At 40.6% G+C, this 24,081-nt stretch overlaps 1 protein-coding gene across 5 annotated transcripts in view; it reads left to right on the forward strand.

Moving 5' to 3' along the window:
* rbms1a (RNA binding motif, single stranded interacting protein 1a) overlaps positions 1-24,081 on the forward strand; it is a 151,089-nt gene that overhangs the window by 24,782 nt on the left and 102,226 nt on the right. For 2 of the 5 annotated variants that reach the window (XM_052023536.1, XM_052023544.1), the window contains exons 2-3: positions 2,161-2,259; positions 22,403-22,578. In XM_052023536.1, the coding sequence (XP_051879496.1) occupies positions 2,161-2,259; positions 22,403-22,578 (275 nt within the window). Of the gene's footprint in view, positions 1-2,160; positions 2,260-5,725; positions 6,050-8,466; positions 8,576-22,402; positions 22,579-24,081 lie in introns of those variants that run through there. The other 3 variants (XM_052023569.1, XM_052023553.1, XM_052023563.1) reach the window with 3 other exon arrangements.

Raw genomic sequence — 24,081 nt, forward strand, 5'->3', positions numbered from 1 at the left:
AGGCATTTGGATAAGTACATGGAGGGGAGGCACTTGGAGGGTTATGGGCCAAATGCAGGCAACAGGCATGAGCAGAGATGATGCCATAGTCGGCAGGGACAAGTTGGGCCAAAGGGCCTGTTTCCATTCTGTATTACTTTGTGAATCTATAAAGGAGGCTGGGTAAAACTGACAATAGTGCTTGGGAAGGAAAAAATACTCTCTCGAATCATACCTTATACAAAGTAAGATAATTGAGATTTTGGAGATCAATCATCTTAATCCCAGGAAATTTTGAGGAAGATCCTCATGACAGTAGCCTAGGACCAGCCACATTTGGTGCTTTACCCATGACCTTCCTTCTACCATAATGGGAAGGTTCACTGGTGAATGCCCAATGTTCAATTCCATTTTCAGCTCTGCAAAAAATAAGCAGTTCACTCCTGATTTCAGCAAGACCTAAACAATATGCATCCCTGAGGTGATTAGTGGCTAGGAGAGCTCATGCCACACAAATGGCAGGCAATAGCTATCTCCAACAACATAACATCTAATTACCCACTGTTGACTCTCAATGGCATGACCATCACCAAGTTTGCTGCCATCAACAGTCAGGGTGTTACCACTGCTGCCACCCCAGACCAACAAGAAGTTGGAAAGGCCATACACCAGCTAAGAGATACTAAACTCTCGGGAAGAGATGATACCCTGCTGAAATGGAGCATTTAGGCCACAGACGCACAGCCTCATTGCCCACATCTGGAAAGAGGAGGATCTGCCAGGGGACTTTAGAGATGCCGTAATTGTGACCACCTTAAAGAGAGGAGACAATTCCAATGGCAATAACGACAGAGGGGTATCTTTGCTGTCTGCTACAGGGGAAGTCATCATCAGGATCCTCCTCAACAACTTCTCTGATACCAATCCTATGAGTTCAGCCAAATCTCTCTGGGTGGGGCAAAATGAGTCAAGGTTCACAGAGTGTTGGAGAGGCGGTAGATGTTGTGTATTTAGACAAGGTGCCGCATAAGAGACTGATTAATAAGATGAAAGGTCATGGAATTACAGGTAGGATAACAGCATGGGTGGAGCATTGGCTGGTTGGCAGGAAGCGAAGGGTGGGAATAAAAGGATCTTGTTCTGGTTGGCTACCAGTTACTAGTGGTATTCCACAGGGGTCGGTGTTGGGGCCGCTTCTTTTTACCCTGTACATTAACGATTTGGATGATGGAGTAAATGGTTTTGTGGCTAAGTTTGCGGATGACACCAAGATAGGTGGAGGAGTAGGGAGTATTGAGGAGACAGGAAGGTTGCAGAGAGACCTAGATAGTTTAGGAGAATGGGCAAGGAAATGGCAGATGAGATTCAATGTTGAGAAATGTGCAGTTGTACACTTTGGAAACAGAAATAAATGGGCAGATTATTATCTAGAAGGAGAGAAAATTCAAAGTACAGAAGTACAAAGGGACTTGGGGGTACTTGTGCAGGATACCTTAAAGGTTAACCACCAGGTTGGATCGGTGGTAAAGAAAACGAATGCTATGTTGGCATTCATTTCGAGAGTATAGTGTATAAAAGTAAGGAAGTGTTGATGAAGCTCTATGGGGCACTAGTGAGGCCACATTTGGAATACTGTGCACAGTTTTGGGCCCCATATCTTAGGAAGGATGTGCTGATGTTGGAGAGGGTTCAGAGGAGATTTACAAGGATGATTTCCAGAATGAAAGGGCTTACGTATGATGAGCGTTTGTCGGCTCTTGGACTGTACTCACTGGAGTACAGAAGAATGAGAGGGGACCTCATAGAGACATTTAAAATGTTGAAAGGATTGAACAGAGTAGATGTGGCTAGGCTGTTTCCCTTGGTGGGTGAGTCCAGGACCAGAGGGCACAATCTTAGAATTAGAGGGTACAGGTTTAAAACAGAGATGAGGAGAAATTTCTTTAGCCAGAGGGTGGTTAATTTGTGGAATTCCTTGCCAGGTACAGCAGTGGAGGCCAGATCATTGGAGGCATTTAAGGAAGAGATAGATAGATATCTAAATAGTTGGGGTATCAAGGGATATGGGGATAAGGCCGGAAATTGGGGTTAGAATAGTGTGTTTTTTTTTGTGCCTGCCTCCCTCCCCCCCCCCCCCCAATTTCTCATTTCTTTTTCTTTTTTCCCTTTTCCTTGGAGCAGACTCGATGGGCTGAATGGCCTACTTCTGCTCCCTTGTCTTGTGATCTTGTGAACCCAGAATTCCTTAAAACATTTATCGAGACTGAGCAGACACGACAGGTAAAATAATATTAGTAAAAATTTTGCAAAAATTTGACGGAAGATGATATGTGAAATTACCAATGATTATATGATCTAAAATACTGGAAACTGTTGTACACTAACATGATCTTTGTAGTTGGTACCTTAGAGCTTTAACCCTTAGCTGACTGAGTTAAAGCTCTAAGGTACACTCATTTGTAATTGTCTCTCACTAAGTAAAAGCAATCAACGTTTTCTACAATTCTCTTTCAAGTTATCCTTCAACTTTAAATATTACCCACTACTTAACCCTTGATACTTTGAATATAACATTGCAGTAATGATTCCAAATGTCCACATCTACCCTGTCAAGACCATCCAGCATCTTGTATGTTTTGATTGAGTTCCTTCTGACTCTTTTATACTCCAGTGGATACAAGCCTAATCTGACCAACCTTTCCTCAAAATAACCCTCCTAATCCATGTGGAATTCATTGGCACACGATGACAGAGGAATAAAAAAATAGCAAGTCCGTTTGTAAAAGTTTACAAATAATACATGATTACCCTCTGCTCTTGAGATCTAAATCATGAAAATATGGTCAGTATCTCAATGAAAAATCAAAATAATATTATTGAAGTAAAATTCTGAATTTTGTGTTTTTTGCACTCTTAGATTACCACTGTAAATGGAAAGAGCAATATTAAACTAAGGAGAAGCAAGCATAAAGTATTAGCTTAAGACTGTTTTCATCAGTTAAAATCACAACACTATATATGGTGCATTAATCTAGCACAGTTCAGGTAAAAATATGTTCCCTTTTGTGAAACAAAGCTTCAAATATGCTGCTGTACTCCAGTTTAAGGGAGGAGAACAAAGACCACGAAGAATGGAGAGAAGTGAAAGAATATGTAACTTAGAGTCATATAGTCACACAACGTGGAAACAGGATCTTCAGCCCAACTCGTTCATGCCGACTGTGTTGCCAGCAAGCTAGTCCCCTCTGCCTGTGTTTAGCCCATAGTCCTCTAAACCCCACCTATCCATGTACTTATCTAGATGGCTTTTAAATGTTGCTAATGTTCCCACCTCAACCGCTATTTCTGGCAGCTCATTCCAAATACCCACCACCCTTTGCGTGAAGAAATTGCCCCTGATGTCCCTTTTAAATCTCTTGTCTCTGATCTTAAACCTATGCCCTCTTGTTTTTAGCACCCCCTCACTGGGAGAAAGACTATGTACTTTCACCCTTTTTATGCCCTTTATGATCTTATATACCTCTATCAGGTCACCTCTCAATCTACATTCCAGGGAATAAAGTCCTAGTCTACACAACCTCTCCTTGTAACTCAGGCCTACAAGTCCAGGCAACATCCTGGTAAATCCTCTCTGCACTCTTTCTAGTTTAATAACATCTTTCCGAAAACAGGGTGACCAAAACTGTACACAATACTCCAAGTGTGGCCTCACCAACGTCTTGTATAACTGCATCATAACTTCCCAACTGCTATGCTCAATGCCTTGATAGATGAAGGCCAGCACGCCAAATGCCTTCTTCACCACCTTATCTACCCGTGACGCCACTTTCAGCAAATTATGCACTTACACTCCTCTGTTCCATGATACTCCCCAAGGCACTACCATTCACCGTACAAGTCCTACTCTGGTTTGGTCTCCCAAAATACAATACTTCACATTTCTCTGGATTGAAAGCCATTTGCCAAACTTGGTTCAAAAGAAAAGGTTGTTTGCTCAGCAGTAAAGATTATGCCATTTTGTACAACAGAGATTGCCCTGGGATCATGAGAAATGGGAACATGCTCCTTTAATCTCAATATCCAGCAGCAATAAACTGTATTCTATATTCCTATGTGGAATTCGGGTTTATTTCCATTGAAGCATTTTGGCACTGAATGTTTTAGGTTTCCCTTATCCGGTGATTTTTATTCTAAAATCTTATTTTTGCTTTCCAAATGCTTTTGGATTATCATTTTAAATATAGGTTTTGTGTTGTATTATTTGTAAACTCATTCTTGAGTAAAAAAAAACTGCTGGAGGAATCTCAGCAGGTGAAGCAGCATCTATCTGTAGAGGCAAAGGAATAGTCGAAGTTTCAGGTAATGACCCTGCATTAGGATTGAGGTGTACAGGGAGGATAGCCAGAATAAGGAGGTGAGAGGGAGAAGTGAGACAGAGGCTGGTAGGTGACAGGTGGAACTAGATGGCGGGGAGGAGGGAATGGGCAGATGATGGGCAGTAGGAGCCAGGTGGTGGAGGAGGTAACTAGAAGCTGGTGGTTGATAGGTGGAAACATATAAGAAAAAAATGGGCAGATGGATCCAGGTGGGAGAGGGGAAGTGAGCGGTAAGGTAGAAACAGAGGCTGAAAGGTGATGTGGCACTAGATAAGGGAGGGATGAGGGGCAGAGCAGTAGATGGGAGAGGGGATAGGAAGAGTGGGCCAGAGGAGAAGAAACCCATTTGGATAGGTGTGTGGGTGATGGGCAGATGGAAATGGGAAAGGTGAACTTAGAACCTAGGTGAGCTGGTAGGAGTGGGAAAGGAGCGCAGGATGTATGGGTTAACTGAAATTGGAACATGCCATTGGGTTGTCTGCCTCTGAAGTGGAACATGAGGTGTTGTTCCAGTTTGTGTTTGGCCTTACTGTGACAGTGGAGAAGGCCAAGGACAGGTTATTCTGCCGGATTTTTTGTTCCTCTGCCATTCTGTGACAATTGACTCCACTGCAACATTAATACATATTTATCATGTTAACTCCAAAATAAATTTGCGTGATGTGCATAGCATTCTAACTGTGAGATATCAGAGATTGAAATGTACGTTTTACCCTGATCAGTACTATTTAAAATTATCTGCTTGGTTGACTAAAAAAATGAAAATTTAATTAGAATCAGCGACACTTATTTTTCTCATGTTTTATTGCTGTCTATTTTTATCCAGACTCCTCACTTTCGGTCACTACTTTTATGTTCATGCTTCAGGGTGATGTCAGTTGTTCCTTTTAATAGCACTTGCTATTAAAAAGGGACTGACCTGGTCGGTCAATAAGTGCCTAGCAGTTTTTTTGTGATCTTTATTTGACTTTTTTAATCAACTGTGGCTGTATCTGCATTCTAAATGATCCGTAATCCCATTTATGAAAGGGACTGTCTGCGTGATCTGATAGCTCTCGTTTTTGCAACACAGGAAGATCTGATGGTTAGTGTTTGGAATGCGAAGCATTTATGTCGGAACCAACCACTTTATTTCAAAGGAGCGTTTGGTTTCTATTTTCAAAGCAAAGTATGGGAAGATACTTTAAAATATATAGACGATAGTCATTTTATTTAGACTTGCAGTTGACAAAATGGAAACAAAATGTATTTTGAAATTGTGAAGCGTAAACGTGTTCGAGATTTGCTTGGTGTTTTGGCATCCCTATCTGTAAACTTCTAATGGACGAGTCCCCAGTAGGTGGGATTGTTGCTGCAGGGAGCCATAAACTAGATCAATGAGGTAAACTGAATAAACTGGTTGAATCGTGGAAGTTGCATTTGAAACTTGGTTACACTGTTACAAAGTGTGGCAGTGTGCTGACTTAACAGGCAAAAAGTAACTTCAGTAAGGTGCACGCTCGTCAAAAGAATCCGAGAGAGTTTATCCATCGTCACTGGCTTTATACTTCAAATGATTAAAGTTACCGTGCAGCACAAACATTTTGGATAAAGGAATACTGCTGCTGTTTGTTGCCTAACACATTTGGAGTAGTATTATATTTTAAAGAATGATCTTTCCAAGTAATCCTGTAAGAAATCCATCTCACAAACAGGTGGGCTTTAAATCTTCATATTTAGAAAATATTTTTATTTAAAGATTTTTAGATTGATAATTACTGTTATATAAGGACCCACAAATGAATTCTGTCGTAACTGGTGATCCAGTAGTAGAAATGTAAGTTGCTGTTAGATTGGACTCGGCGGGTCTGCTATTTTCAGTTCAAAAACCACCAACATAAATTGTATTAAATAGTAACGCTCACAAAGAACATACCCTGACATTGAACGGAATTAAAGGCTAGAAAGGTCTGGATTGTATTTTTAATCATCTGCTTTATGACTGAAATCATCAATGTTTCTTAATCACAAGGGTGAATACACGCAAAAGCACGAGATGTGCGTTGCTGTGAAATGCCTCCTTTCTGTTAACCCTTTTATCACAGGAGATTAAAACTTCCATTACAGCCAATGATAATTGGTGAAAAATAATCTTAGTAGAAGGAAAGAGTTCATTTTTGTGAGCATATAACGTCTGTTGCGCACAATGTAAATATTTTACGTACACAGTGGAAGTAACCAGAGGAAAAAGGAAATATAATTTGGCGCACACTACATGGTTTGTCACTTGTAACAAAAAATAATTCCAGAGATAAGATAGCAGTTTAAATATATTGCGCTAACGTATTATACATACGGAATCGTGTTTCAGTCATCCCAAAACAGTTTTTAAGTTATAATTCTTATTGCTAGAAAAACATTTCCAAACTTTAAGATTATTGATGGCCTATTAAAAGGCTGGGAGCTTTTGTTTTGGAAGAAGCGTTCCCTTTGTGAGAAAACCGGATGTGTTTTGATAGCAAAGTGAAATATCCAGATTTTTTTTGAACCCATTATTAGTACCTTTGTGCATAAAAAAACTGTAAACTTTTTATACACGATGAATGTTGTTATTTAATAGTTTTCTCCTTTCCCAAAAGTACTCGTGTTATTAATGACAATGGTAGCTGCTTTTCCTTAATATTACCATAGAACAATACAGGCCCTTCGGCCCACCATGTTGTGCCAATCTTTAAACCACGCCTAAGACTATCTAACCCCTTTCTCCCACATATCCCCCTATTTTACTATTTTCAATTTGGAAATGGACTCTATTTCAATCAATCAAAGTAAAACTAAATGTAAATGAAATGGAGTAGTCATGAAAAATAATAGAAATGAAATAAAACAAAGCCAATTAATGTAAATTTTAAGTTGGGATAAATAATTATTTGATCAAGTACATGTTAAGTGGTTGTATCACATTGTGAAAGGAAGACTAAAGACATTGCAGTTAATAATTATTAAATCGAACAGTTTATAAGGGATCATATGTTCATCATTCACTTATAGAGTAATTTTATCCACTATTAATTTACTAATTTAATTAAGTTAGTTTAGTGTTTTAGAACAGTTTAATTAAGAGGGAACTGTCAACCACCAATTATAAAAATACATTGTAATTAGGATTTGTATTCTGAAATTCTATTGCCTGACCACATGTTTGGCACTATCCATGACAATGGTAAACCTATTACTGCTGTCATTTCAGAAGTGTAGTTTTTGTTGTAAAAGGTGTAATCCTGTATTTGGAAGAAATCTGCAGAAGCTCTGTTGTTCAAAGTGTTCAGACACATAAGTGTAGATGAATTTATAATGGATACAAATTTCACAAAGCTATTCTTGCTGAGAGCAATTGAAGTGATTATTAATGGGTAGTCATTTGCTTTTTACTTGACTGGATGTTAGACTTCCATTGTATGCAGAAGTGAGTACGCTTGAGTGGAAATGCACAATTTTGGTAGCAGAAAATGGATTTGGAAATCCAGCTAGATTCAGTTTGAATCGAGATTCAGTTTGAACTATTGGCTTACTTTAACTGTTGTTAAAACAAAGCACATTTTAATTATTTTACTGTAAGTTGGCCTTCCGACCAAAAATTAGTAAGCATTTCAGTTTTAATACTTTTGACTTTAAAGAAAAACAAAAGAGTTGTGTTCTCCATAAAAGGAACTTGTTAATAGCAGTTTTAGAAATTATACATTTCAAAACCATATTTCTGTCATTTCATTTGTGAATTATGAATGGAGTAAAAATTGCATTTTATGATATTATGAAATATAATTTTGTTCTTTTACAATAGATTATAGTAAGCAACAACACATGGCTCTTGTCTCCTATGTATTAGTATGTTTGCTGGCACAATAGCATGGGGTGTTTGCATTGAGAATGAGTAAAGCTTTATGGGCAAGGTCTACAATTGGAATGGCTGTGTAATTTCTTTGCGGATGTGACTAACCCGGCTAGTCTGGAGCATGCTGATAAGATGCTCCTGTTTACATGCTCAGTCTATAGACTGAGAGGCTTGAATAGGCTGACAGATTCGGGAAAACAAACAGGCTTTCAGTACTCAAATGACAAGGGAAGCAGTCAATGTGTGGGCACCACATTGACATGGAACCCAGGGCATGCATTGGCGTTTCACTTGGAGATTCCTTTTGTCTCCAGTTAAACCTCTGAGGTTGAATTGCTTCAAGCATAAGGTTTGCAACAACATTGATCAACCAGATGATTAATTACTGCTCTTTATTATACAAGCAAAAATTACAGCTATGGTCCCTTCTGTTAGCTACCTTCTCTTTTTTAAACTACATTTTTAATGCTTTTTTTCAGTGCATGAGAGGAATTTTTCAGTATTGTGGGCATTTTGATAATTTTATATTTGGTGCATATGTAACAGGTAGAAAAAAATCAAAATTATGATACTGTTAGGAAAAAGAGCAACTGGTATTAGATTGACAAAACACATTCCTTCATTACTCAGAAATAAAAGTATTTCTGGACTTGTTTAAACTTGTGCAAGTTGTGTACTCGGGTACTGTAATTTACTGAAGTTCTGCATGGCAGCCTACCAAACTCTGTAATAGATAATGTGAAAGATACATTTAACTCTTGAGCAATTTGATATCAAAAAATGGAGATCTGGTAAAAAAAATTTTGTTTTTTGTTTCCTTGATTTTATTTATTTTAGGAAAATAGATAGGTTTTTGAAATACCAGAATGGGCTGTATGTATGTTTGTTCTTAATTTGCCAAGTAGTTGATTTCTGGTGTGAACTCTGATGTGCAGTTTGGATTTAAGTGTCCATTGTGTTTCCACATAAACTAAATCTGCATTTCAACCAGCTGAACAGGATAATGTGGCCAGTGAGGAGTTTAACAGTGACCAGATATTTGGCCTAACAAGGAACTAATGGAACCTTTTGTACAAGAAACTTCTTTCCCACAGAATTGACAGGATCTAATACATGGAAAAATATTAATGGATCTTGCATTTTGTTCATGCATCTAGAATAGCGCTGTAGAGTTGTACAGCACAGGAATGGGGCCTTCAACACACCATGTCTGTGGTAACCTTTTTGCCCATCTGTTCTAATCCCATTTGCTTGTATTAGGTCTATATCCTTTTCTGCCTTGACTTTTTTAAGTGCTTGTCTAAATGTCTCTAAAATGCAGTGATCGTATCTGACTCCACCACCTCCTCTGGCAGCAAGTTCCAGATATCAGCCACTTTGTGTAAAGAAAAAATTCTTAAATTCTTAAATGCTCTTCTAGACTCCTCCTTGCCTTTAATCTATGATATTGAATTACCTCATGAAAAAGTGATTGATGTGAATTGTCAGTATTTCTTGCATTTCACCTTTGTGCACTGTTTCAGTTTTAATCAAGGCTACTCAATTTATTAGATTAAAGTGTCTGTATGCACTATCAACAACTGATGTACTGAAAAGTGCAAAAACCTAACATTGTATACCTTTGTTTTATAAACGTAATGAACAGTACAGAAAAAATGTGGATGTGTATTTATGTTGATGACTTCCTTTCTCATGCTAATCCCAACCCTGCCTGTTTTAATTCTGATTTTGCGTCCACAGTAGCAATGTAGATGATTCCTGAGCACCTAGAAATAATTTTTGTTTCTTGGAGCAAATGTGTCCCTATGTGTTTGTTTCAAAATTATTTGATTAAAACCTTGTGCAATGTTTCAATACCTTGTACAACATTCTTCTACTCTTTACTTAGAAATCACAACAGTGCATGATGAAAAACTTGAGCAATAAATGTTATGTCAATTGTTGATTATGTCGATTCAGGCATGGTCAAGTGTTTTGAGATTAAAGTGGAGAAAATCTGGTTAATCTGGAGTAGTATTTCAGGTCAAACCTTTGCTAAAAGTATAAATTAAGGTGGGGGGGGGGGGGGGATGAAGATTTGATGTTGCGATGCACCTCTGCACATAGTGGTTAGTACTAATAGTTGGTTTCTGGGTGATGTAGCCAAAGCAGATACTAGATTTGGCCCATAAGAACATGGGAAATAGGAGCTGGAATTGGTCATTCAATCTGCCAGGTCTGCTCTGTAATTCCTGAAGGTCATAGCTGATCCTCAATCTCAAATATCATTTTCCACTCTACCCCTATAATCCCTTTATTTTGTCGATATCTAGAATTTATGATTCTCTTTTTGTATGCAATTTGTGACTGAGCCGCCACAACCCTACCCGTTCTAAATGGTCTACCCCTTGAGACTACAGCCCCAGTTCTAGATTCCTCAGTCAGGAGAAATGTCCAGGTACAATCTGAAGGTGAGCACCCCAGGTCAAAACCAGTATCTTGAACTTAAAAAAGCACAATTACAATGCTGTGATGATAGAGTTGTCTAGTGCGGGCTGGGTAAGTAATCTAAGAAATAGTTCAGTTGATGAGCAATGGCAGATATATAAGTGGCTAGTTCGTAATGCTTGCAAGAAATTTATCCCTATTCATATTTAGAAAGAGACTTCATTAGAAAGAGGTTAACAAAGGAAATCAAGAATCATCTTAAATTGAGAAGTAGGGAAACAAAGTAGCAAGGAGTAGTGATAGATGTGAGGACTGAGAACTTTCAGGAACCACCAAGGACAGATAGAGGGGGGATGGGGGGGCGCGTGTGGTGGTGGGGGGAAAATGATTTTGAGAGAAACCTTGCACATAATATCAAAACAAACAGTAAAAGTTTTTGTGGATATATAGAAAGGAAGATAGTGGATAAGGTTAGTATGGGACCTCCAGAGAATGAGGCTGAGAAATTAATATCAGGGAAAAAGGAAATAGCAGATACGTTAAACTAATTTTTTTTTGCATCTGTCTTCACCATGGATGACACAGCCTATCTGTTATCATTAGGACATTTACTAGATTCAAATAGCATGGAACAACTAATAAAAATCCCATTTATGAGGGACAAGGTATCAGCAAAAACTGACAAAACTAAAGGCAGACACATTGCCAGGATGCAAATGACCTGCATCTAAGGATTTTAAGGGACGTGGCAGCAGAGATAGTGGACCCATTGGTAGAAAATCTTCAAAATGCAAAGAATTCTGAGAGGGTACCAGTGGATTGAAAAACAGCTGATGTTATTCAAGAAGGGAGGAAGAAAAAGATGGGAAACTGCAGGCAAGTTACTCTAACATCTATTCTTGGCAGGATGCTAGAGTCAATAATCAAAGAAATGGCTAATCATTTTGGAAAGTTTGATATAATCAAACCAAGTCAACATGGTTTTATGAATGGCAAAACATGTTTGACAAATTTGCTTGAGTTCATGTAACAACCAAAGTCAATAGAAGAAAACCTGTAGATGTGTTTATATTTGGATTTCCAAAAGGCATTTGACAAGATGCCACAAATTAAGAACTGGCTTATTAGAAGAAGTTTGTTGGCATGGATTGAAAATTGGTTATCACATATATACAACATGGAATTATTGGATCTTTTTCTGGTTGGAAGCATGTAACTTGTGGTGTACCCAGTGATTTGTTCCTGGCTCAATTAATTACGATGTAATTACCTGGAGGAGGGGGCAGAATGTAAAGTATCCATGTTTGCTGATGACGTGAAAATAGGTGGAAGGGCATGTTGAGGTGAGAATGTTTGGACTCTACAATGGGATAAAGCACTTTTTAAAGCTTCTTTACATCCTTATCATGACTCTTGTTCCCATTGTGAAGGATACTTTCCTGTGGATTTATGAGCTACATGAACTCATAACCACCTCCATCTGCCATTTTTCATGATTCTCTGTCCTTTCTTGGTAATGGGCTCACACAGGTGATCCTGCTTGCCACTAGTTTGGTCAAATCCAAAAGCAAAACAGAGGTTGATGGAAACCTACAGTAAAAATGTGAAATACTGGAAATACTCAGTAAATCTGGTCAACATTATTGAGAGTGCGTGAAAGTGTTTGTCTTGGTTTGAAGACCTTTTATTGCAATGAGTGTATGACAGGGAGAAATGAAAATAGCAATGAAAGTAACTCTCCAAGGACCTATCTGACAGGAAATTGTGTCGGATTCAGTGGCTACTGCCCACATGAGGGAATGATCCTTCAACTCAGAAACTGCCTCAAATATGTCTTGATGCCTGTTTCCACCTGTAATGGATTGGCCAGAGGTGTACATAAGAAACTTGCACAAATGAGGTCAAATGGTATCTAACACATGTTTGATACCATTTGACCTCGTTGCACTATCTGGCAGCCTCTAGGTTTAATGCACATTGAACTTGAGAGAACCCAAAGCAATTTTGCCAATCGTGATGTGATGAGCTGAGAATTTAGAGCAGGTTATGGAGCTGGAGATGGGGATAGAGAAAGGACAAAAAGTCCATGAAGTGTTGTAAAAGAATAGGCATGTTGAATTTGAATCACTTGGGGACTAAGCCAACATGAATCGGCAGGGATGAATGACAAGTGACTGTTGTAAATTGGCACCACAAAAGCCAGGAACAAGAGAGCAACAGTTCCAGTGATATGAATCACCATTTTTATTCTGCAGATTAGTTAGTGCTCAAACCTAATACAGACACAGATTAGGAAGCTATCAATTGTCAATGTTGACTTCTGTACACATCAGTTTAATAACGAACAGACACACACATCCAGAAGCTTAATTTATTTGTGGTTCATTGTTGCAAGAGTTGTAAAATCCAGCATTGAGCATAATAGTGTTGAATTCTTTACCAATTCAAGTAATTGTTACCTGTTAATATTTTGTAATTTAAATCTGGAGTAATTGTATTTCTGTCCCTATCAAAATGTGCAATGTTAACTTATGTGGATAAGATTCAGTTTTTGGAAAATTCCTAAACTTGGTTCTACAAATATCATTGCCTATAATGAAGTCGACCTGAAATGTTGATTATCTCATTGCCTCTGCAGATGTTGCTTGACCCACTGTGTTCCTCCAGCAGTTTGCTTTTTTTCCACTCCATTGCCAAGAAAGTCTTAGAATTTTGTAAGCATCTAGTGATGCAAGTTCCTGTACCAGTTTATTTTGTGATAATGTGGTTAGAGTACCAGCATAAAATCCATTGTTAAATATGTTGGGTAAGGAGAATGTAGTTAGCGTACCAGCATAAAATCCATTGTTAAATATGTTTGCTGATGAGAATGTTGATGTCTAACTACAAAGAGTTGTGGAATTCCATGGGCCTAGAAATTCTTTCATGCAACCTGGTGTTTTTGTGCATCACGTAAAGGAATTTAATCTAAAATCAAGCAATGAATGTGATTGGATACTCTGTGCATAGGTCACACATTGGCAAATTTGCTTTGGGTTCTTCGGAGTTTGATGTGCATAAGCAAAGGCTGTCAGGTTGTGTAATGAAGTCAAATTGTATCAAACATTTGCTAGCTACTATTTGTCCAAGTTTCATTTGTACATCTGTGGCCTGTGAACAGCCCAGTCTGTTGCAGGCAAAAACAGATCTTAAGACAAATTTGAGGTTGCTTCTTGAGTTGCAGGCTCATTCTCTCACTTGGACGGTGGCCATTGAATCTGGCACATACATTTCTGGTCATATAAGATCTCAGAGTTGTTTTCATTTCATTTCTCCTTGTCGTATGAATGGAGGCCTATGACCAGTGGTGTGTCACAGGATTGGTGTGGGGTCTCCTGTTGTTTGTCATGTATATTAGCAACTTGGATGAGAATGTAGATAACTTGATTAGTAAGTTTGTGGAAGACACCAAAATTGGTGGTTAACTCAGACAGCTGTGAAGTGATGCACGTTGGGTAGTTAAACCAGGGCATGACATACACAGTGAACGAAAGGGCCCTAGGGAGTGTTGTAGAACACAGACCTAGCGATACAAGTACATAGTTCCCCAAAAGTGGGGACATGGATAGAGGTGGTGGTGAAGAAGGCACATGGCACACTTGCTTTCATCGGAAGGGGCATTGATTACAAGAGTTGGAACATCGTGTTACAGCTGTGTATGATATTAGTAAAACTGCACCTGGAATATTGTGTGCATTTCTGGTCACCATATTATAGGAAAGATGTGATTAAGCTAGAGAGGGTACAGGAAGGATGTTGCTGGCACTGGAGGGCTTGAATTCTAAAGAGAGACTAGATAGACTGGGACTGTTTTCCCTGGAGCAAAGGAGGCTAAGGGATGACCTAATAAAGTTATGAGGGCATAGATAAGGTAGATGATCACTGTCTTTTTCCCAGGGTAGGGGAGTCTAAAACTAGAGGGCATAGGTCCGTGAGAAGGCAAAGATTTAAAAGGGACCCAAGGGGCAACTTTTTCCACACAGAGGGTAGTCGTAGATGAAACGGGCTATCAGAAGAAGTGGTAGATGCGGGTACAATTACGTTTAAAAGACATTTAGACGGGAACATGGATAGGAATGGTTTAGAGGGATATGGACCAAATGCAGGTGTGAGATTGGCTAAGGAAGGCACTTTAGTTGGCATAGACAAGTTGGAGCAAAGGGCCTGTTTCTGTGCTGTTTGACTTTGACTCTAAGTCAATCTCGGGCATTCTAATGAAAGGTCTTCAACCTAAAATACAAACTCTCTCTATTTCCCACTCTCTCCAATGATGTGGCAGACTTGTTGAGTATTTCTAGCATTTCATGTTTTCACTGTTGACTTCCGTCGACATCAATATTTCACTTTTGAATTTGACCACAACTAGTGGTAAGCAGGATCATCATTGTTTGAGCCCTTGCTGAGAAAAGACAGAGAATCATGGAAATAATACATGGAGGAGGCTATGGATTCATATAGTTTATGAATCCATAGGATAGGTCCTTTTGGAGTTGTTTTCATTGCTCCCTCCCTCATCGTTGATCTCTTCTTGACTCCTCATTATTTCCTCAAGCCTCCCTACAACTCGATCATGTCCTGATTCTCTGGTTGAAGAGCAAATCCCAATCTCCTTCTTCACAAGCTTTTGTTTCTTTTCCCATTCCTGCCTGGCCCTCTGACAGCGCTAACCCCTGTAATTCATTACCTAACTGCCATTATAAAGGAAAGGTCTTTGTGCACTTGTGCATGATTCCTTGGGCCTTGTCACAATGGAACATTGCTATTGGTGAGTTGCACACAAAGTAAGTATGGATCCCCTGTCAATTTTAGATATGCTTCAGAATTTTTAGGCCATAGTAACTTCTGAAAATGAAATTTGCAGAAGGACAGGGATTGATTAGGAATAGTTAGCATGGTTTTATGAGGGGGAAATCCTGTCTTACTAGTTTGAGGTTTTGAAAAGGTGGCAAAGGGGATTGATGAAGGCAGGGCTGTAGATGTTGTCTATATGGACTTCAGTAAGGCCGTTGACAAGATCTCATGTAGTAGGCTAGTTAAGGTATATGGGATCCAAGGTGAGCTGGCTAATTGGATCCAAAGCTGGCTTGGTGAGGGTACTGGTGCAGGAATGCTTTTCTGACTGGAAGTCTGTGACTAGTGGTGTATCATAGGGAGTGGTTCTGGAACCTCTGTGATACATGTTCATGACTTGGATGTATATGTTGGAGGTATGATTAGTAAATTTGCTAAAGACCTGAAGTTGATAATGTTGCAGATAGCGATCATGGTTGTCTAAGGCTCGAGCAGGATATAGATTAGTTGGAATGTTAGGCAGAGCACTGGCAGATGAAATTTAATCCTGATGTGTGGGTTGAAGCATTTTGAGAAGTCAGTTTAGGGTAGAATATAAAAGTAAATGGTACAGCGCTAAGGAATGTTGATGAACAGAGAGACCTCAGGGTCCAACTCTATGGTTCTTTGAAAGTGGCAACACATTTTGGTGAAAAAGGTATATAGCATGCTTTCCTTCATAGGTCAGGGCATAACTTGTAAATTGGGTCATTGTGTTGCAAATCTTATGAAGCACTGGTTCGGTTGCACTTGGAGTATTGCTGGTTGGGATCATACCTAGCACAAAGGAAGATGGAAGATGATCAATCATCTCGTCCACAGGATATCTGCAGGAGTTCCTCAGGATTGTGTCCTAGGCTCCTCTATCTTTGGCTGCTTCAGTCGTAAGTTCATTGATAATTGCACAATGTTCAACATCATTCATTACTCAGGTAATGAAGAAGTTCACAACCAAATGCAGCAAGGTCTGGACAATATCTGGGCCTGGGCTGATAGGTGGCAAGTAACATTGGTGCCACAAGTGCCAGGCAATGATAATATCCAACATGAGAAAATCCAGCTGTCACCCCTGACATTTAATGGCATTACCACCACTGAATCCGCCACTACAATATGCGAGGGGGTATTGACCAGAAACTGAATTGGAGTAGCCATATACACAATGTGGCTATGTGAGCAGGTTAGAGGCTAGGAATCTTGTGGTGAGTAACTTGCCTCCTAACTCCCCAAATCCTGTCCACCATCTACAGGGTTCAAGTCAGGCGTGAGATGGAATACTTTACACTTGCCTGGATGAGTGCAGTTTCAACTGACCTTGAGGGAGTGATAGAACTGGCAGCTCAATGTTCTGGAGTACAGATGCTACAGACATGATAGAGGTGGAGCTAAGAGAGAAGGGGGAGTTGTGCTTTTGGTCAGGGAGAACATCATGGCAGTACTTGGGGTTTGTCCAGTGAGGCTGTATGGGTGGAACTTAGAAATAAGAAGGAGCTGATCACTTTGATGGGATTGTATTATAGGCCCCTCAATAGTCTGTGGGAATTAGAGAAGCAAATATGTAGGGAGATTACAGATAGCTGTAAGAACAATAAGATTGTAAAATTGGGTGATTTCAACTTCCCTCTTATTGACTGGGACTACCATAGTGCAAAGGGCTTGAATGGGGTAGAATTTGTTAAATGTGTTCAAGAAAGTTTTCTCAAACAATATGTAGATGGCCCTACTAGAGAGGAGGCAACACTGGACCTCCTGTTGGGCAATGAGGCAGGGCAAGTGACGAAAGTGTCAGTGGGGGAACACATTGGGGCCAGTGATGCTGTGCTTTTTATTTAAGAAGGACTGAAGGACAAGTGAGGGAACTACAGGCCCCTCTTGATGACCCTAACATCAGGGGTGGGAAAGTGGAGGGGATTCTGAGGGACAGGATCTACCAGCACTTGGAAAGGCAAGGACTGATAGGACTAGTTATGGCTTTGTTTGTGGGAAATTGTGCCTCAGATCTGAGGTTTTTTTTAAAGAGGTGACCAAGAGGATTCACAAGGGCAGGGCAGTATATGTCATTGATGTGGATTTGAGCAAGACCTTTGACAAGGTCCTGCATGGTACGCTGGCCTGGAAGGTTAGATCATGTGGGATCCAGAGTCAGCTAGGCTCAGTTAGGCTGTGCTCATTTGGATACAAAATTAGCTTGGTGGAATGAGTCAGAGGATGGTAGTGGAGGGTTGTTATTCAGGCCTGTGACCAGTGGCGTGCCACAGTGATCAATGCTGGGTGCACTCGTTTGTCATCTATAACAACATTGTCATCCAAATCATTAATAATGTGGTTAGTAAGTTTGCAGGTGACACCAAAATTGGTAGTGTAGTGGACAGTAAAGAAGGTTACCTAAGATCACAGAAGGATCTAGATGAACTGCGAAAGTGGACCAAGGAATGGCAGATGGAATTTAACTCTGACAGGTATGAGGTATTTTTTGTCAGTTAAAGCAGGGCTGGACTTGCACAGTAAATGGTAGGGCTCTGGGGAGTGTTGTAGAACAGAGAGACCTGGGGGTACAGGTACATAGTTCCTTGAAAGTGGTGACACAGATAGACAGGGTGGTGAAGAAGGCATTTGGCACACTTGCCTTCATAAGTCAGGACATTGAGTACAGAAGCTGGGGTGTCATGTTCCAACAGTACAATTTGTTGGTGAAACCACACTGTATTATGTGCAGTTCTAGTCACACAGCTATAGGAATAATGTCATTAATCTGGAAAGGGTGCAGAAAAGATTCATGATGATTGAACGGGCTGCCAGAAGAGACAATAAAGTAGGTACAATTACAATGTTTAAAAGACATTTGGATCTGTATATGGATAGAAAAGACCAAGAGCGATATGGGCCAAATGTGTGCAACTGGGACCAGCTCAGATAGAGGTCTTTGTCAGCATGGATGAGTTGGCCTAAGGGCCTATTTCCATGCTGTATAACACCATACAGGATATAGTGCCTACTTGATATGTATCCATCCACAAGCAATCACTCATTCCACCACTGATGCACAGTAGCAGAGGTTTGTTACCAGCTGCAGAGTGCACTGCAGCAACTGACCAAGATTCCTAAGAGAGCATCTTCCAAATCCATGACCTCTCCAGCTAAAAGGACAAGGGCAGCAAAAGCATGGGAACACCACTACCTGGAAGCAGCCCTCCAAGCCACACATTCTCCTGACTTGGAAATGAATTGCTGTTCCTTCTCCTTTGCTGGGTCAAAATCCTGGAACTGTCTCCCTAACAGCATTGTGGGTATACCCATAACTCCAGAACTGCAGTGGTTCAAGAAAGCAGCTTGCCACCGCCTTCTCAAGGACAACTAGGGATGGATAATTAAATGCTGGCTCAGCCTGCAAAGCCCACATCCCTTGAATGAATATATTTAAAAAAAAACACAATTGTGTGCAATTCTGGTTGCCATGATATAGGAAGGATATGATTATTGCTGGAGAGAGTGCAGAGGAGATTTGCCATGATGTTGCCTGGATTGTAGGAAGAGTTATGTGGAGAGATTGAATAGGCTGGACTTGTTTTTCCTGGAGTGAAGGAGGCTGAGGGGTGGCATTTTAGAAGTATATGAAGTTGAGAGGCATGGATAGGATAGATGGTCAAAAAGATGATCCCAATTTAAGGGTATCAAAAACAAGAGGACGTGGGTTTAAGGTGAAAGGAAGAAGTCGCAAAGGAGATCTGAGAGGTATGTTTTTTTTCAACATAACGTGGTTGAAATCTGAAACGTGCTACTGGAGGAGGTGGTGGAATCAGATACAGTCAATATACTTGAGGCATTTTGACCTGTGCCTTGCCTATTTAAGCATCTAAGGATGAGGGCCTAATGTGAGTAAATGGGATTAGTATAAATGGGCAAAAAGCTCAACATGGATGTGATGGGCCAAAGACCTGTTTCTGTGCTGTACGTCTCTAACACTATGGTGTAGTGGCATAGATCTTCTGTCTCCAGTGACCTGGGTTCAATCTGTGTGGAGTTTGCACATTCTTCCCATGACCACATCAGTTTCCCCAGGTGCCCTGATTTCTGTTGCATGTCAAAGATGTGCAGATTGGGAGGTTACCTCCTCTGTAGGTGAGTGCAGTGGTAGAATCTGGTGGAAGTTGATTACAATGTGGGATGAATTTAAAAAATGGTATTAGTATATAATTCATGTAAATGGGTGTTTGATGGTCAGTGTGGTGGGTTAAAGGGCCTATTTCCATGATTTAAGATTCTACAGCTGACCAGAATGCTACTGGTTAAATGAATAATGTTGAGATAGGTAGGGTACTATGTGATTGATCTCAGGAACTGTTGGTGCCATTAATACAGTTTCTAATTGATAGCACAAATTCAATCCAAAATGGCCAAATTTGTAGATGATACTGAACTAGGAAGGAAAGTAGAATTCAGGTGACTAAGTGTAAAATGAGATGGTTGAAAGGAAGCTGTTTTTATGCTCTTTCTGATTTTATTGCCTATGTGTGATCACCTGCTGTCTGCTCCCTCATGTTCCTTTAACTCTTTCCCTGCTATATCGACGACTGCATTGGTACCACCTCTTGTAGTCATGCGGAACTCGGCAGTTTCATAAATTCCGCCACAAATTTTCACCCTGCTCTCCAATTCACTTGGACTATCTCTGACATCTCTCTCCTTAATCTTTACACCTCCATCTCAGGAGATTCCTTATCCACCAATATCTTCTACAAACCCACTGACACCCACAGCTACCTCGATTTACCGCTCCTCCCACCCTGTCTCTTGCAAGGATGCTATCCCTTTTTCTCAATTTCTCCAGCTCCGCTGCATCAGCTCCCATGATGAAGCTTTCCATTCCAGGATATCCAAGATGTCCAACTTCTTTTCTAACCAGGGCTTCCCAGAGAGCATCCATATCTCTGCCATTTCCCGCATCTCTGCTCTCACTCCACCCCTCCCAGACCCAACAGGGATAGGGTCCCCTAGTCCTTGCATTTCATCCTACCAGCCTATGTATCCAACACATCATTCTCCACCATTTCCAATGGGACCCCACCACCAAGCATATCTTCCCCTCCCCACCGCTTTTCTGCCTTTCACAGGAACTGCTCTCTCCGTGACTCCCTAGTTCACTTCTCCCTTCCCCCCACCCATCCCACTCCCTCCCCAGGAAATTTCCACTGCCCCTATACCACCTCCATCCAGGGACCCAAACAGTCCTTTCAGGTGAGACAGATTCACCTACACCTCCCTTAATATCATCTACTGCATTCGGTGCTTCAAGTGTGGTCTCCTCTACATTGGGGGGACCAAACGCAGACTAGGGGACCATTTTGCAGAACACATGTGCTCCATCCGTAACCATGATCTGCATCTCCCTCTTGCCAATCACTTCAAAATACCCCCCCTCCCCCCACTATCACCGATATGTCAGTCCTTGACTGCCTCCACTGCCAGGAGAATTCCAAGTGCAAACTGGAGGAACAGCACTTCATTTTCCGTCTTGGAACCTTGCAGCCTAATGACATGAACATTGAATTCTCCCACTTTAAGTAATCCCCACCCCCTTCCCCAGAACCCTGCCCCCCCACCGTGCTTCTTCTCTTCTTCCCTTTACTAGCCTATTTTTTCCTACCTTTTTTTTGCCTTTCTCTCCTTACCTTTGACTCATCCCCTTGTGGATCTTGTCTCCCCTCCTCCCTGGAATCTGCCTATCACTATCTCTTACCTGCATCTACCTATTATGACCCTTGTGCCCACCCCACCTCTCCCCTCTTTTGTCCACCTGTCATGCTCTGCTTTTCCTTCCTGTGTTATTGGGCTCCCCTTTTCCTGTCTTCAGTCCTGAAGAAGGGTCCTGACCCGAATCATTGACCACCTGCTTTTCTCCACGGATGCTGCCTGGCCTGCTGAGTTCCTCCAGCATCATAGTGTTTTCATCTAGATTCCGGCATCTGCAGTCCTTTGATTCTCTTCCTTTTAACACTGCTCCCTCAGTTGCTCTCATGCTGTTCCCTACCTCCTCTCTTTTAAATCTTTTAGTTTGCTTTTTCAGATGCTACATTATTCTCTGTATATAGCATGTGTTACTCAACTGAAAGGGATTTCTGTGCTTAAGGGGAAGGATCTGTCCTAATTTTCTTTTCTGAGTACATGGGGAAGGAAATGGTACACTGCCATGGTTATGACATTTTATAATTTATAAGAAAGTGGTGGTAAGAGTTGGTTTTGATCTTCAATGATAGAACCAATGGACCAAGAGCAAAAATTTGTAATTGTACACCAGTATCTTATTCAGCACTCAGTTGCATTCCCAGGAATGAGTGTGCTTATGGAATTGACAGTAAAAGGAGTCTTTTTAACATTGTATGGAGAGAGATGTGTTGCATGACTGACACCACTGTTGTGCTGGGAAATTGGTGCAAATCTCTATCCTTCAGTCTGCTGGGAACCTGGTGTTCCCCTTTCCAGTGCTGAGAATCTAGCAAGAATCCTTGCCTTCTGCTGCAGCCATGAATTGTCCACAACTCAATGTGGAGCAACTGCCTTCGAGGACTGGCATGGCTGCAGTTGTGTTTGGTGTAAATGAATTTTAAGGTATTGAACACCATCGTCTGAATCCAAAACCAAACTTGTAGGCTTAAAGTTGCATTCCTTTAATTATTGCACTTCAATTTTAGCAGCAGTGGATACACAATATAAGATTTGTTTTTTCATATATTGATGAAAACTTTGCATGAGCTATTAAGCATCTGCTTTCGAATGTGATTGAAGTGTAAGAAATATGGAGCTTTCCTGTTAAGTTTAGTAAATTTGTGAATTGAAGTCTGAGCTAAAATGATGTACACTTTCTCTTTCTTTTTTTTTGCAGACTCCCTGTGCACCCACGTCTCATCCAATGGCCCCACCCAGTCCCCTCACAACCAGCAACAATAACAGTAGTGGTAGCAATAATGCAGGGTGGGAACAGCTTAGTAAGACAAACCTTTATATCAGAGGACTGCCACCAGGCACCACTGACCAAGATCTGGTAAAACTCTGCCAGCCGTAAGTATTGTTGAAATCTTATCTCAACCATTTGATTCCATTAGTTATTGTACTTTTTAAAATTCGGCATTAGTACTTTTTATTTTGAGAATTGTCTGTATAATTATGTGAAGGAGGGTGTACCGGAACTAATTTGGACATGAGCATTTGGGTTCATTTTGCAAGTAGCTGATAAATACTTCCATGAGACTCTGCGTATCATTTTTGACTATGTTCAGTTTTCATTGTTGTGTAGCTTTAGTGCATCTTGCCATACAATGCCAATACTGAATGATTTGATTTAACTGGATCATACTTCAGAAAATAATAAAGTATGCTTAATAAGAAGTCTGTTATCCTGCCAGGTAAATTTGAACCTTAAACACATTGTTGTATGTCCATGGACAAATTTGTATCTTAAATTCAAAATGGATTAGAAAACAACTTCATCAAATCCAGTATTTCTGTAAGGTCCTTGGTTTTTCAGGGGTTTTCAAACTGTTAGAAGAACATTTTCCTGGATATGGATGAGAAAATATTTATTCAGATGATTTTCCCTGGTACTTCAGTCATAATAGTTTTATGCATCACTTTAGTCCTTTAAACCATTAGAGAAAGGAAAGTAAGATAAGATATCTTTATTAGTCACATGTACATCGAAACACACAGTGAAATGCATCTTTTGTGTGGTGTTCTGGGGGCAGCCCACAAGTGTCGTCACGCTTCTGGCGCTGACATAGCACGCCCACAGCTCCTAACCTGTATGTCTTTGGAATGTGGGAAGAAACTGGAGCACCCGGAAGAAACCCACACAGTCACGGGGAGAACATACTAACTCCTTACAGACGGTGGCCGGATTTGAACCCAGGTCGCTGGCACTGTAAAGCCTTATGCTAACCACTACACTACCGTACCTGCCCTATTTTATCAGTCAGGTTGGAATTAAATATGCACCTTCCAAAAACAATTTAGCACCCTTAAACATAATAAAATATGCCAAGGTGGTTCATAGAAAACAAAAGTTGACTCCCTGAGCTAAAGAATAGGAAAGTCAAATGGGTAACCAATAGCTTGGCAAAAGAGTTGGGTTTTAAGGGGCATCATGGAACATAGAGCAGTACAGCAAAGAAACCAGCTCTTTGGCCCATGATGTCTGTGTCAACCATGATATCAAATTAAACTAATCCCTTCTGCCTGCACATGATCCATATTCCTCCATCCCTGCATGTTCATGTGTCTCTTAAACATCACAATTGTATCTGCTTTCATAAAGCCCTTCTTCCCCCACCCCCCCCCCCATCATAGTGTGTTCCAGGCACCTATCATTCTTGGGGGAGGGGGGGGACTTGCCACTTGCCTCGCATATCTCCTTTAAGCTTTTCCCCCTTGCCCTAACAATGCTCACCAATAGCTTCCCTACTACTGATTTAAGCCTCACCAGCATATAATTTGTTGGGCTATCCCTATTTCCCTTCGTAAACAAAGGAGCTATATTGGCTACTCTACAGTCCTCTGGGATGTTCC

Source organism: Pristis pectinata, chromosome 1, assembly GCF_009764475.1.
Source record: "Pristis pectinata isolate sPriPec2 chromosome 1, sPriPec2.1.pri, whole genome shotgun sequence".
Taxonomy (NCBI): domain Eukaryota; kingdom Metazoa; phylum Chordata; class Chondrichthyes; order Rhinopristiformes; family Pristidae; genus Pristis; species Pristis pectinata.